A 14,751-nucleotide genomic window follows, 5' to 3' on the forward strand; every position below is an offset into this window, starting at 1 on the left:
TATAATATGATATGCTTACGTTGAGAAGTAGAAATTAAAAACAACTCGCATAGATATATTTTACAAGGCTTATGGTGTTCCCCAATACTAGAGAAATAAAATATAATTAATACAGACATGCATCAATGGCACAGTTAGTCAGAGAACACTGGTTGATCCAGGTGTAACCTTTATTGTGCTATTAGATAATATCAGATCCCTTTGTTCATTCAAAGATTAAAGTAAAGAGCAATCAATAATAGAAAAGAAAAATAGAGAGAAGAACTGGCTAAGGCTGATACAAAAGGTATATGTAAATGTCACAGAAGGATACAAGGTTATTAGAGAGAATACTGATGCTGACGTGGAGAGTATCAATAGTCAGTGCCCAGCTAAAGGCAAATTTTGTGTGCAATGTAATAAAAATGCTAATTTTGCAAGAGTGCAGAAGCAAAAGTATAATGGATAAGCAGCAATACAGAGAAAACAAACTTCAGAGACAAAGACAGCCACTGAGACAGAATGTAAGTATGATGCATTAAGTATATATATATATATATATATATATATATATATATATATATATATATATATACAATTAAAATGTCAAGAAGTAATTAGACTGAAGAATTTATGCTGATTTGCATCACAATAAATGCATTGAATTGCTCTCTTTTTCTTAATACATAATTATCATTTAGTGACACTAACTGCATTTCTAGAATTACTCATCTGTTTTATATACCACTCTTCTATCTGTAAAGTCTCAGTACAATGTTTGTAAAATTAATGTTTGTGAATATCAATATAAATTGTATTATACTATCATGCTATGTATTCACTGAAACTGCATCATAAAATGTGTTATTGTAAATATTGATTGCATTAAATATGACACTCTGGAGCTTTTCTTCCTGGGCATCCACTGAAAAAGGGCACCTGTGCCCAGTTGGACTTTCCAGGTAAGCACATGTCAATAAATAAATAAATAAAAACTAATAGACACCATTCCATTGATTTTGTTATTTGCAGTAATAAATATTTTTTCATAGGCCAAAAGAACATCTCACATTTGTTTATTGCTGTATTTATCATGATGTAAACATTTGATATTTCTAGATTGCAGACTAGGCATATTTCATTTTTGCTGAGAATATAAAACTAATAAATACATGAAGGATGTGCATACATGGGTACTAAAACATGATTTAAATATTAATCCTAACAATTGTTTTATTCTAATCTATGACAAGAGTGTGATAGCTGTCAAGGTCCTATTGGATGACAATATGCTTAATTGTGCAAATTAAATAAAGAATTTAGGAAAATTGATTGATGACAAATCAAGCTCCAAAAGAAATACTACAACTATCAAAATCAAAGTTAATGCACAATTGTGGTTGCTCTTCAAAAGTGTACCATTAAAGGGCTTAACATTATTTTGTGACCTTTTTAAGATACTTGTGAGACTAACAGTGAGATACAGTTGGGGTCTCTTACCCAAGTCAAAATTAAAGCTGTTAAACTTGTTCCAAGAAACCTTACAATAATAATTCCTACATTAACATAATGACCATCATGCTAGGTTATGAGTCTTGAAGTCAGATAACACTTGTTATAAGTTATTATATAGCAAAATCAGTTTAGCATAAAGGTAGTTTGAGGATTAAATATCATTGTTAGTGAAGTTCTAAGATGTCTGAAATGTGGTTATTTACTGAGTCATACTGTAATATCTCAGTTCCCTTTGTGACTGGACTATTCATACAGTTTTGAAACAAAAATAAACTTATAATACATTACTAAGTAAACAAACATAAAGATAAATCTTGCACAACAGATGGATAATATAATTTGATACAACTGATTTACTTTTCCGCAAAATCTCATCCACTCAACCAAATTCGTCAGAAGAAGCAATCAACAAAAGTTTTTTTTTTTTTTTTTAAATGTGGAACTCCCTCATGCACTCTGTATATGACTAACCTGAAAAATGTTATGTTATTGAACTGTCATCAGCTGCTCACTCAATGACTTAACTTACATAGATCAGCTTTTCCTGAATAGTGACTCAGTCAGACTAGTGAATATCACATAGTAAGTACTCAAGTAAACAAGCTTACACAGCCTCAGCACCTAAATTGAAAAGGGATATACATAAGTACAAATATTTAAGAAAGTCAGGTAAGAACTGCTTGTTATAATTAGTGCTTCATACTTTCTATGACATCATACAATACAGTATACTGTCATGTTACAGATTACAGATCCCAAACTTTTGGATAGCCAATAAAGCAGAAATGTGAAAAATGAAATGAGAATGTGGGATGTGTCTTGGATAACTTTCATACACACACATATATATATATATATATATATATATATATATATATAGATATATAGATATATATATATATATATATATATATATAATATGTTTTAATTTTTATTTTATTTAATTTTAATTTTTTATTTTTATAGATAAATACTGTTTCTCTTTTTTGTATACTTCTTGCCATTACTGATAGAAGCTGCAACTCATTTTTCACAGAAAACCTAAATGAGAGACCAACATTTGCAAACAGGGATACAAAACATCCATTCTGAAACTGTTAAACACTAAATAATTTGGTAAGTAAAATACATGAGTAACTTGACAGAGTAATCAGAGTTTTCACATACCTGCCATGGCTGAATAGTTAATATCCTTGGGCAGGAGAGATTAACAAATAAGCTGACACCGTCTTTATTAGCCAGGAGATCGTGGATTGCATGTGCAACAGCATATGCTGCTTTATATACATTATAAGATATTCTTAGTTGTGATATATCAGAATATATGTTACTAGAACTAACTAGATCTTCATGCTCTGAACAAGACTTTTTTTCTGCTTCTCTGGAATTAAATTTCTTGTCAAGTGAACAATTAAATATTTCTTCCCAAAATTCGGAAACAAAAGGATTCTCGTTAACATGTGAAGGGTACAGCTGTACAAGAAACTCTCCCAGTCCTAGGATATTAGCTCTTTTAATTCCAAACCCCACTGTTCCTTCTAAGAAACCAGCTTGCTCTCTTGTAGAAAGAAGGGCAGCAGTAACCCATGCTTCACTTGCAAGCCACTGTATTCCTGTCACATTCTGCTGTGTGATTTCTTTCATCAAAGTTACCACATCCTGTTCAATGGCAAAAACTAATACAACTTTTACTTTGAAATTTCTGATCATGTCTACTATTTGTGCAACCATGTTTTCAGATGGAATTTTGGGGATAGTTCCTGTAAAAGCAATGCAGCCACCCAGGGTAGCCAGTTTCTTATTGAAGAGTTGTATTCCATATCTGCCATAGTCATCATCACCCGCTATGGTTCCAATCCAAGTCCATTTAAAATATATTGCTAATTCTACCAAAGCATTTACTTGAAACAGGTCACTTGGTATAGTACGGAGAAAGGATGGATATTCTTGCTTGTTACTTAAGCATGAACAGGTTGAAAAATAACTGACCTGTAAGCAACCAAAAATTTTCAAGTACATGTTTTTTTTTATGTATTTTTGTTGCAGAGCAGTTTTGAATTCTCATTTGAAATGCATACATATACTTAATGAGATACCATTAATTTTGTTTGTAATACGGCTGAAATTTTAAGAGATTTGTATAATCAGAGCATCAAAACTATGTTGATTTAGAAATGTAAGACAGTCACTTGAATTAAACGTGAACTATAGTCATTCAAACTTAAAAAACGTTAAAACAAATTTAGGAAATGTTACTGTAAATATAAATGTGTTAACGTACCAGTGGGATCTTGAAAATGCTCAGCAATGTTCCAGCTACAACAGATTCAGATGATCCAGCAGCACCAATGATTGCAGGAATGGAAATGGTCCATTTGGCACTGTCTCCAGTCAGCAGTGTAACGGCAGCTCTCAGGGCTTGGAAATGGGTACTACAGGAATCATATATTCTATATCCCAGACTAATATTAGGCAAGATCTGATGTTTCTGGTTAATTTCCTCAACTGCAAATCTCATTGTCTGGGCCCATCTAAATGACCTAAAACTGAAGCTAAAAAAAAACAAACAAAAAAAAAACAAACTGTGGTACTCCCATTATACATGTTCAGTATATTACAAATGTTCTTTTTTTTCCTTTATATGCCTTTTATTTATATCCCATTATGCAAGAAGAAAGAGTGATAATCCAATAACAGCAAATGAGTTTATGTAAAATACACTATCATAGAAAATTAAACAAGTTGTTAATAGACTTATTATACATATACTGTATTACTTTCTAGATGTTCCAGTATCAAAATTAAAACACATTAGAGTAGAAAGAATTACCTATATAAAGTATTATGTATAAAGGAAACTGATCTTCATTCTAATTGGTTAAATAACTATAGATGATATAGAGAAAGAGCCACTGAGGACATAAAACAGTTGTTGCCTGAAAGAGTTAACACTGAAAAGAGTGAATGCTCTTTTTTCCTTGTTTTACAGCCTACACAATGCATACCTCTCAACTGTAGAGATTTTCGTAGAATGTCCAGATTTTTGTCTCATATTTTTGGTCTGTTTTTCATAAAATTGTGGTTTTCTGGCAAATTAGTGGCAAATCACTAAAGACTGACGTTAGAAAATATTGACAGACATTTGAGTTTCAGATTTTATACTATTCAGAAAATTCATGCTAATGCAAAACTTGTTAATCTATCAACTTGCTAAGTTTGTAAGAGCAATATTTAAAAATTCTCCCTATTGTTTTGGGGCATAGTCCCACTTTTATTTTCGGCTTTGTCCGGATTTCTTGCTCTAAGAAGTTAAAAGGTATGACCTAAGGATTTCTGTGTTCATTTGTGTAACAATGGTGTTTGGGAATTTGCTCTTTCCCCTCTGTTGTGTGGTCTCAGAGTTTCAAACTTTTTTTATATACATATATATATATATATATATATATATATATATATATATATATATATATACATACAGTGGATATATGTTAAAATGCCAGGTTTTTGTGATAGCATAAAATGAGACCAAAATAAATCATTTCAAAACATTTACCATCTTTAATGTGACCTATAACCTGTACAATTAAATTGAAAAACAAATACATTTGTTAGGGGAAAAAAAATAAAAAATGTACAATATGCTCGTTGAATAATTGTGCCCACCCTTAAACTAATACTTTGTTAAAGCACCTTTTAATTTAATTACAGCATTCAGTCTTCTTGGGTACATACCTGCTATCAATTAAAGAGACTCTGATTAACCCCAAATAAAATTCAGCAGTCCTAATAAGATTTTCCTGACATTTACTCAGTTGCGTGCTAAAGCAAAAGTGCCATGGCTCGCAGAGAGCTTACAAAGCATCAAAGGGATCTCATTGTTGAAAGGTATCAATCAGGAGAAGGGTACAAAACCATTTCCACAGCATTGGATATACCATGGAAAACAGTGAAGCAGCCATCAAAAAGTGGAGAAAATATGGGATAACAGTGTTGTTGCAAAGAACTGGACATCCCTCCAAAATTGATTAATAGACAAGACGAAAACTGGTCAGGGATGCTGTCAAGATACCTACAACAACACTGAAAGAGCTGCAGGAATTTCTGGCAAGTACTGGTTGTGTACTACATGTGACATATGTCTGGACAATGGGGTAGGGTTGCAAGATGGAAGCCTTTCCTTACACAGAAAAACATCCAGGCCTGGCTAAAATTTGCAAAACAGTACATCAAGTCTCTCAAAAGCATGCAGGGAAATGGGTTATGATCTGATGAGACCAAGGTTGAACTTTGTGGCCACAATTCCAAAAGGTACGTTTGGTGCAAAAACAACACTTCGCTTCACCAAAAGAACACCATCCCCACTGTGAAGCATAGTGGTGGCAGTATCATGCTTTGGGGTTGCTTTTCTTCAGCTGTGACTGCGGCTTTAGTCAAGATGGAGGGAATTATGAACAGTTCCAAATACCAATCACTTGTGGCCCAAAACCTTCAGTCATCTGCTAGCAAGATGGTGATGAAGAGAAATTTCACCTTTCAACATGACAATGACCCCAAGCATACATCCAAATTAAAAAAAGAATGGCTTCACTAGAAGACAATTAAAGTTTTGGAATGGCCCAGTCAGAGCCAAGACCTAAATCCAATAGAAAATTTTTGGGGTGACCTGAAGAGGGCTGTGCACAAGAGATGCCCTCACAATCTAACAGATTTGGAGCATTTTGCAAGGAAGAGTGGGAAAATATTGCCAAGCCAATTTGTAGAGGTGACCAGAATTGTCTTCTGCACGTCTGTTTAATACATATCTCTGTAATCTGTACAACTGCTTTTAGTCTCCTTTTTGTTGTGTGATGGAGCTGAGTATCTGTTTACTGTTGTGACCTTTTCAGCTTGCAGTGAAATTTTTGTCTAGGGAGGGACAGCTGTTTTCTTTGTGAGAGAAAGTAAATCAGACTGGTTTAATCTAGCTAAGGGTATTCCTGCAAAATAGTTTTTTTGATTGGATAATTGGACTGGCTTCTGTTTCTCTGCCTTTAATAGCCAGCATTTTAAATAAGATACACTTGTTTGCTGTTCTAAGCTGCAGAGAGACTGGCCTAATGCCCTGCTGTGTTATTTGAAAAAGGTAAGTGCTTATTTTCAATTGTCTTCTGCACCTCTGTTTAATACATATCTCTGTAATCTGTACAACTGTGTTTTCCCACCCAGCCGCCCAGTTGTTGTGGTTGTCTTAAGTCTTGGTGGCTTTGAGCTGCCTGCCTCTGGTATAAAGTTGATACTGGAAACTCCCCCCAGTCACATTACATTAGCTCATTCTACTGTTTATAGTGAGAATTTAGCAAAGGCCCACCCCTTTAGCTTCTGAACCTTGAATTATCTCATTATTTCCTGTCTACTCACTGTCTACTATAAAAAAAAACTGTACCTGTTTCTACTTAATTTTGCTGTTTGCCATATTTATTACTGCTTGTTGGTAGTCTCACTAAATTGATGATAATGTTCTGCTGAATCACTGCTTTATTAGTGCTGTCTGTTACTGTTGTGATTTGTGAGCTGTTGTTTAAAAGCAATCTACTGATTAACTATATTTTGTTGCTATCTACTGCAATTCATTACTGTTTAACTGCATTTTACTGCATTTCATTGCTGTTTAACTGTGATTATAAGTGATTAATCTGTGCTTCACTGTTAGTTTTTTCTTACTAAGTTCTTAACCTTAAAATTGAGTAGCATAGTGTCAATATAGGTCTGCAGTATCCAGTGCTTCATCTGCATGGTTTTAAACCTTTTTTGACGTATTCCAGCTATAAGTTAACTGCTTTTTACCTCACTAGACACCTGCAACAGCTGGAGAGGCCACAAAAGTACCTCACGGAGAGGATCCTAGGCCTTAAACATGTTGTACATGGACAGACTCAAAAAAACTCCAGCTATTCTCTGTCTCATATCATCTACTAAGAGGCGGTCTCTGCTTGACTTACAAAGTCATGTCTGACCCAGTTCGGTTAGAAATGCTACATCTAAAGAAATCCCAATCCCTCCTCACCACACACTCCAGAGACCTCAGCCTCATTACCACAATCAACAGAACATGGTGGAGGGACAGGTTCATAACCCAGAGAGTGTCCATGCTATGGAATAGACTTCCCATACATGTCAAACAGAGCACCTCACTGGCCCTCTTCAAGAGAGATCTTGATGAGTGGATGGGAAATAGAAAATTCACCCCGGGGATCACTCCAGTGTCTCTGCTTGATAGAGGCACTTGGAACTAACGACGGGTGGCACAATGCCAAGGCACTTCTATGGACTAGGCTTGTAAAGGCACCATGCCCATTAGCCTAGTACACACCTATGAACCTATGAACCTAAGATGTGCCATGCTGATAAACTTCTACCCAAGAAGACTGAATGTTTGAATTAAATCAAAAGGTGCTTCAACAAAGTATTAGTTTAAGGGTGTGCACACACAACAATGTATTAGTTTAAGGGTGCACACACTTATGCAACCAGCGTATTGTACTTTTTTATATATTTTTATTTTTCCCCCAAAAAGATATGTTTGTTTTTCAATTGAATTGTACGAGTTATAGGTCACATTAAAGGTGAGAAATGTTTTGAAATGATTTATTGTGGTCTAATTTTTTATATAATAAAAACCTGGCATTTTAACAGAGGCATGTAAACTTTTTGTATCCACTGTGTGTGTGTGTGTATATATATATATATATATATATATATATATATATATAATATATATATATATATATATATATATATATATAGATATATATATATATATATATATATATATATATATATATATATATATATATATATATCATTAGCAAGAGGCAGGGGGAGCACAGCCTCCAATATGGTGGGGGTGGGGCTGCAGGGTGTTGTCCCTCTGTAAAAAATATTGTTTTTTTTCCCTGTTTAATCCGTTATACAAGGGAAGCATCTTTGTATTTGTCCTTTGTAGCATTTGAAATTAGATGCTAGACTACCTAAAACATGTCAGTCCTTAGTTTGTCAGAATTCTTTAATGGCTCCTCCTTAGAAGGCTAATACTATAAAAGCAGAATTCCAAAATACTGTAACTCAAAACCAGAAAGATAAATGAGTTGAACTGCAAAATACTTTGACTTTCCTGGTTTCTTACCGCACTTCTCCAAAGGACTTGATTACTTTTCCATAAGCTTTTGTTTTTTCATAACATTTTCTGTTTTTATAAACCATTGCAGCTCTTCAGCATTATTTTTTACTGATCTTTAGAAGCTGCATCTTACAGCATACTTGTAAGTTCATGTTGCACAGATGTAGCACAGGACTGTAAAGTGCCCATTTGTTCCTCCGTGTCAAGACTACTTTGGTGCAGAACTGACCAAAATCTGTATGTGTGTGTGTGTGTGTGTGTGTGTGTGTGTGTGTGTGTGTGTGTGTGTGTGTGTGTGTGTGTGTGTGTCTGGAGGGGGCGGCATTAGTACCATCAGCTTCATCATTTGTGCTGCTATAAAATGGTTTCTGTATGAGTTAATGATGCACAATCATGGTCTCTTGAGGTCCATAATCCTGCATTTGCACAGTAAAACTAATTTAAAATAAGTATCCCCTGTTGCCTTCATCCTCATAAACCACTAGCTGTGGTTGCATACCTGACTGAGTTGTATCTCATGAACTAATCAATCTTTGAAGTTTCCAAAATAGGAGACCAACTGTGAGTGGCATACTGTGTTAATTTTTGTGAGTGTGCATCTATGTTTTGTTCTTTATTTTATTATTATTATTTCGAGACTGCTGTTTAAAATATAGACATTTTCTACAGCTTTCCATTTTTTACAAAGGTGTTCTGTTTTCATCCTTGTTTTCTTCCACAAATGGTATTGGCACATATGTCATTTAGTTTCTTCTGGGCATGCAAAACTTGTAATTGTCGAAGGCAAATGGAGTGATGTATTGTGGATTTCAACAAGTGATGAATCATGTCTACCTTGGTCAAACCAGCAAAACCTTTGTAAGTTTTCCACTGTGTATGGCCTTGTCCATTTGTTTGACCTTTCACCATCTGGGGATGTTCCTTGAACAACAAACAGATGGGTGGAAGGGGCTGCATTTTAATACAATTTAAAATGCAATTCTGCATTTTTTATTACCCCTTTTTAAATGTGAAGTGAAATAAAGTTAATTTTAGTATTATCCATTATTCCCTCGTTTATTTGCTATACAGTGAGGTTGGCAGCTACAGCATGAAAGTATTCCTTAAATAACAATACATTTTATTTCAGTTTTAGGTCATTGTGTAACAGTTGCTGAATAGTACTTCTGAAATACTGCTGCATTTAGTTACTGGCTATCTTTTGAAATGTTGCAGTTAGTTGGGAAGATAATCTCATCGTATTGACACTTAACTTCCAAAGTCTGTCATTTCAGGAGCCTCGAGTAATTTACTGATGAATCCACTCCATGCAAAGCTGGCTTAACAATGATGATGGAACTGAAAGTCCAAACATTTTTCTCATAGGATCATAGAAAGTTACTAGGCTATTGTCCCTAAGGCCCTTACAAGCCTAGCCAAGAATTTAGCCCATGCTCCAACAAGTCAGCACCCTATGCCACTGTCCAGCAGGGAGATAGGTGGAATTCCAGCCATGTATTTTCTGTTCCCCATCCAGTTATCCAGATTGTGCTAAAAAAGGTTTAATGAGGTACTCTGCTTTACGTGGATTGGGAGTCCATTCCACAAAAGGGGGAGTCTCTGGGATACAAATCTGTCCCGTCAACAAGTTGGATTGATGTCACAGACCAGGTTGAGGTCTCGTGTGTGGGTTGATTGAGTGGAGCTTGACTTAACAGATATGTGGCAGTCCCATCAGGGCGGGATCTGAGATTGCTTTGTATGCCAGACAGAGGTCACCTCTGAGGAGTCTGTAGGAGACTGAGTAGAGGGACGGGTCTTTTAGTGTATCTGTGTAGGGTAGATGTTTGAGGCCCTGGATTCTCTGGGTGAGGAATCTCTGTGGTCTCTCCAGCTGCTGCATGTGCGTTGAGAGGTACATGCCAAAAGGGGCATTGTATTCAATAATTGGTCTTATAAGGGAAGAATACAGGGATGTTATGACCACCTTATCCCTGGATGAGATACGCTTACTAATGAATTGGGCCATGTAGAAAGCTTTCCATACAATGGAGGCAATATGGTGGTCAAAAGTCAGTTTGCTATCAGCCTGGGTTCCCAAGTCCCTCATGACTGATTGCGTGTTTAGTGCCATATTATCAATGTGATAATTTGTGGGGACATCATTTTCCCAAAGGGGATGATGATGCATTTTTTGGCATTCAGTTTGAGGCCATGATTCTGGCTACAGTCATTTGTTTGGGTGAGACCTTCTTGGAGGATGTCCACATCACTAGAGGAATTGATGACAGCACCCAGCTTGCAGTCATCTGCAAACTTGATCAACCATAGCCCACTAGATTTGGCGTGCACCTCTGAGAAGTATATCCCAAACAGCAGAGGCCCAAAGACCAATCCCTGGGGCACACTGCTTGTTACGGGTCTACTACTTGAGGTGGCTTCCCCTATTTTGACTTGGTGGGTTCTATCAGTGAGTGGGGAAGGAGCAAGATAAGAAGATGAAAGACACAGGTGAGAGTTTTCTAAAACAGTGACATAGGTGAGAGTTGTCTGATATAGTGACATAGGTGAGAGTTGTCTGATACAGTGACATAGGTGAGAGTTGTCTGATACAGTGACACAGGTGAGAGTTGTCTGATATAGTGACATAGGTGAGAGTTGTCTGATACAGTGACATAGGTAAGAGTTGTCTGATATAGTGACATAGGTGAGAGTTGTCTGATATAGTGACATAGGTGAGAGTTGTTTGATACAGTGACATAGGTGAGAGTTGTCTGATATAGTGACATAGGTGAGAGTTGTCTGATACAGTGACATAGGTAAGAGTTGTCTGATATAGTGACATAGGTGAGAGTTGTCTGATATAGTGACATAGGTGAGAGTTGTTTGATACAGTGACATAGGTAAGAGTTGTCTGATATAGTGACATAGGTGAGAGTTGTCTGATATAATGACGTAGGTGAGAGTTGTCTGATACAGTGACATAGGTAAGAGTTGTCTGATATAGTGACATAGGTGAGAGTTGTCTGATATAGTGACATAGGTGAGAGTTGTCTGATACAGTGACATAGGTAAGAGTTGTCTGATATAGTGACATAGGTGAGAGTTGTCTGATATAGTGACATAGGTGAGAGTTGTCTGATACAGTTGTACATGGACAGACTCAAAAAAACTCCAGCTATTCTCTGTCTCATATCATCTACTAAGAGGCGGTCTCTGCTTGACTTACAAAGTCATGTCTGACACAGCTCGGTTAGAAATGCTACATCTAAAGAAATCCCAATCCCTCCTCACCACACACTCCAGAGACCTCAGCCTCATTACCACAATCAACAGAACATGGTGGAGGGACAGGTTCATAACCCAGAGAGTGTCCATGCTATGGAATAGACTTCCCATACATGTCAAACAGAGCACCTCACTGGCCCTCTTCAAGAGAGATCTTGATAAGTGGATGGGAAATAGAAATTTCACCCCGGGGATCACTCCAGTGGCTCTACTTGATAGAGGCACTTGGAACTAACGACGGGTAGCACAATGCCAAGGCACTTCTATGGACTAGGCTTGTAAAGGCATCAGGCCCATTAGCCTAGTACACACCTATGAACCTAAGATGTGCCATGCTGATAAACTTCTACCCAAGAAGACTGAATGTTGTAATTAAATCAAAAGGTGCTTCAACAAAGTACTAGTTTAAGGGTGTGCACACACAACAATGTATTAGTTTAAGGGTGTACACACTTATGCAACCAGCGTATTGTACTTTTTTTATTTTTTATATTTTTTCCCCCAAACAGATATGTTTGTTTTTCAATTGAATTGTACAAGTTATAGGTCACACTAAAGGTGAGAAAGGTTTTGAAATGATTTATTGTGGTCTCATTTTTAATATCATGAAAACCTGGCATTTTAACAGAGGCATGTAAACTTTTTGTATCCACTGTGTGTGTGTGTGTGTGTGTGTGTGTGTGTGTGTGTGTGTGTGTGTGTGTGTGTGTGTGTGTGTGTATATATATATATATATATATATATATATATATATACATATATATATATATATATATATATATATATATATATATATATATATATATATATCATTAGCAAGAGGCAGGGGGAGCACAGCCTCCAATATGGTGGGGGTGGGGCTGCAGGGTGTTGTCCCTCTGTAAAAAATATTGTTTTTTTTTTTCCCTGTTTAATCCGTTATACAAGGGAAGCATCTTTGTATTTGTCCTTTGTAGCATTTGAAATTTGATGCTAGACTATCTAAAACATATCAGTCCTTAGTTTGTCAGAATTCTTTAATGGCTCCTCCTTAGAAGGCTAATACTATAAAAGCAGAATTCCAAAATACTGTAACTCAAAACCAGAAAGATAAATGAGTTGAACTGCAAAATACTTTGACTTTCCTGGTTTCTTACCGCACTTCCCCAAAGGACTTGATTACTTTTCCATAAGCTTTTGTTTTTTCATAACATTTTCTGTTTTTATAAACCATTGCAGCTCTTCAGCATTATTTTTTACTGATCTTTAGAAGCTGCATCTTACAGCGTACTTGTAAGTTCATGTTGCACAGATGTAGCACAGGACTGTAAAGTGCCCATTTGTTCCTCCGTGTCAAGACTACTTTGGTGCAGAACTGACCAAAATCTGTATGTGTGTGTGTGTGTGTGTGTGTGTGTGTGTGTGTGTCTGGAGGGGGCGGCATTAGTACCATCAGCTTCATCATTTGTGCTGCTATAAAATGGTTTCTGTATGAGTTAATGATGCACAATCATGGTCTCTTGAGGTCCATAATCCTGCATTTGCACAGTAAAACTAATTTAAAATAAGTATCCCCTGTTGCCTTCATCCTCATAAACCACTAGCTGTGGTTGCATACCTGACTGAGTTGTATCTCATGAACTAATCAATCTTTGAAGTTTCCAAAATAGGAGACCAACTGTGAGTGGCATACTGTGTTAATTTTTGTGAGTGTGCATCTATGTTTTGTTCTTTATTTTATTATTATTATTTCGAGACTGCTGTTTAAAATATAGACATTTTCTACAGCTTTCCATTTTTTACAAAGGTGTTCTGTTTTCATCCTTGTTTTCTTCCACAAATGGTGTTGGCATAGATGTCATTTAGTTTCTTCTGGGCATGCAAAACTTGTAATTGTCGAAGGCAAATGGAGTGATGTATTGTGGATTTCAACAAGTGATGAATCATGTCAACCTTGGTCAAACCAGCAAAACCTTTGTAAGTTTTCCACTGTGTATGGAAACCTTGTCCATTTGTTTGACCTTTCACCATCTGGGGATGTTCCTTGAACAACAAACAGATGGGTGGAAGGGGCTGCATTTTAATACAATTTAAAATGCAATTCTGCATTTTTTATTACCCCTTTTTAAATGTGAAGTGAAATAAAGTTAATTTTAGTATTATCCATTCTTCCCTCGTTTATTTGCTATACAGTGAGGTTGGCAGCTACAGCATGAAAGTATTCCTTAAATAACAATACATTTTATTTCAGTTTTAGGTCATTGTGTAACAGTTGCTGAATAGTACTTCTGAAATACTGCTGCATTTAGTTACTGGCTATCTTTTGAAATGTTGCAGTTAGTTGGGAAGATAATCTCATCGTATTGACACTTAACGTCCAAAGTCTGTCATTTCAGGAGCCTCTAGTAATTTACTGATGAATCCACTCCATGCAAAGCTGGCTTAACAATGATGATGGAACTGAAAGTCCAAACATTTTTCTCATAGGATCATAGAAAGTTACTAGGCTATTGTCCCTAAGGCCCTTACAAGCCTAGCCAAGAATTTAGCCCATGCTCCAACAAGTCAGCACCCTATGCCACTGTCCGGCAGGGAGATAGGTGGAATTCCAGCCGTGTATTTTCTGTTCCCCATCCAGTTATCCAGATTGTGCTAAAAAGGTTTAATGAGGCACTCTGCTTTACGTGGATTGGGAGTCTATTCCACAAAAGGGGGAGTCTCTAGGATACAAATCTGTCCCGTCAACAAGTTGGATTGATGTCACAGACCAGGTTGAGGTCTCGTGTGTGGGTTAATTGAGTGGAGCTTGACTTAACAGATATGCGGCAGTCCCATCAGGGCGGGATCTGAGATTG

The 14,751-nt window shown here is 36.3% G+C and overlaps 1 protein-coding gene across 1 annotated transcript in view; it reads right to left on the reverse strand.

Moving 5' to 3' along the window:
- LOC122801302 (extracellular calcium-sensing receptor-like) overlaps window positions 1-4,039 on the reverse strand; it is a 96,360-nt gene extending 92,321 nt beyond the window's left edge. Inside the window, exons 1-2 of the mRNA XM_044070847.1 lie at window positions 3,776-4,039; window positions 2,662-3,483 (exon numbers count right to left, since the gene is read on the reverse strand). Coding sequence (XP_043926782.1) covers window positions 2,662-3,483; window positions 3,776-4,012 — 1,059 coding nt within the window. The 5' untranslated portion in view covers window positions 4,013-4,039. The remainder of the gene's footprint in view (window positions 1-2,661; window positions 3,484-3,775) is intronic.
- Window positions 4,040-14,751: the final 10,712 nt, after the last annotated feature.

This window comes from Protopterus annectens, chromosome 4.part1 (genome assembly GCF_019279795.1).
Source record: "Protopterus annectens isolate FY-2018-M chromosome 4.part1, PAN1.0, whole genome shotgun sequence".
NCBI lineage: Eukaryota > Metazoa > Chordata > Ceratodontiformes > Protopteridae > Protopterus > Protopterus annectens.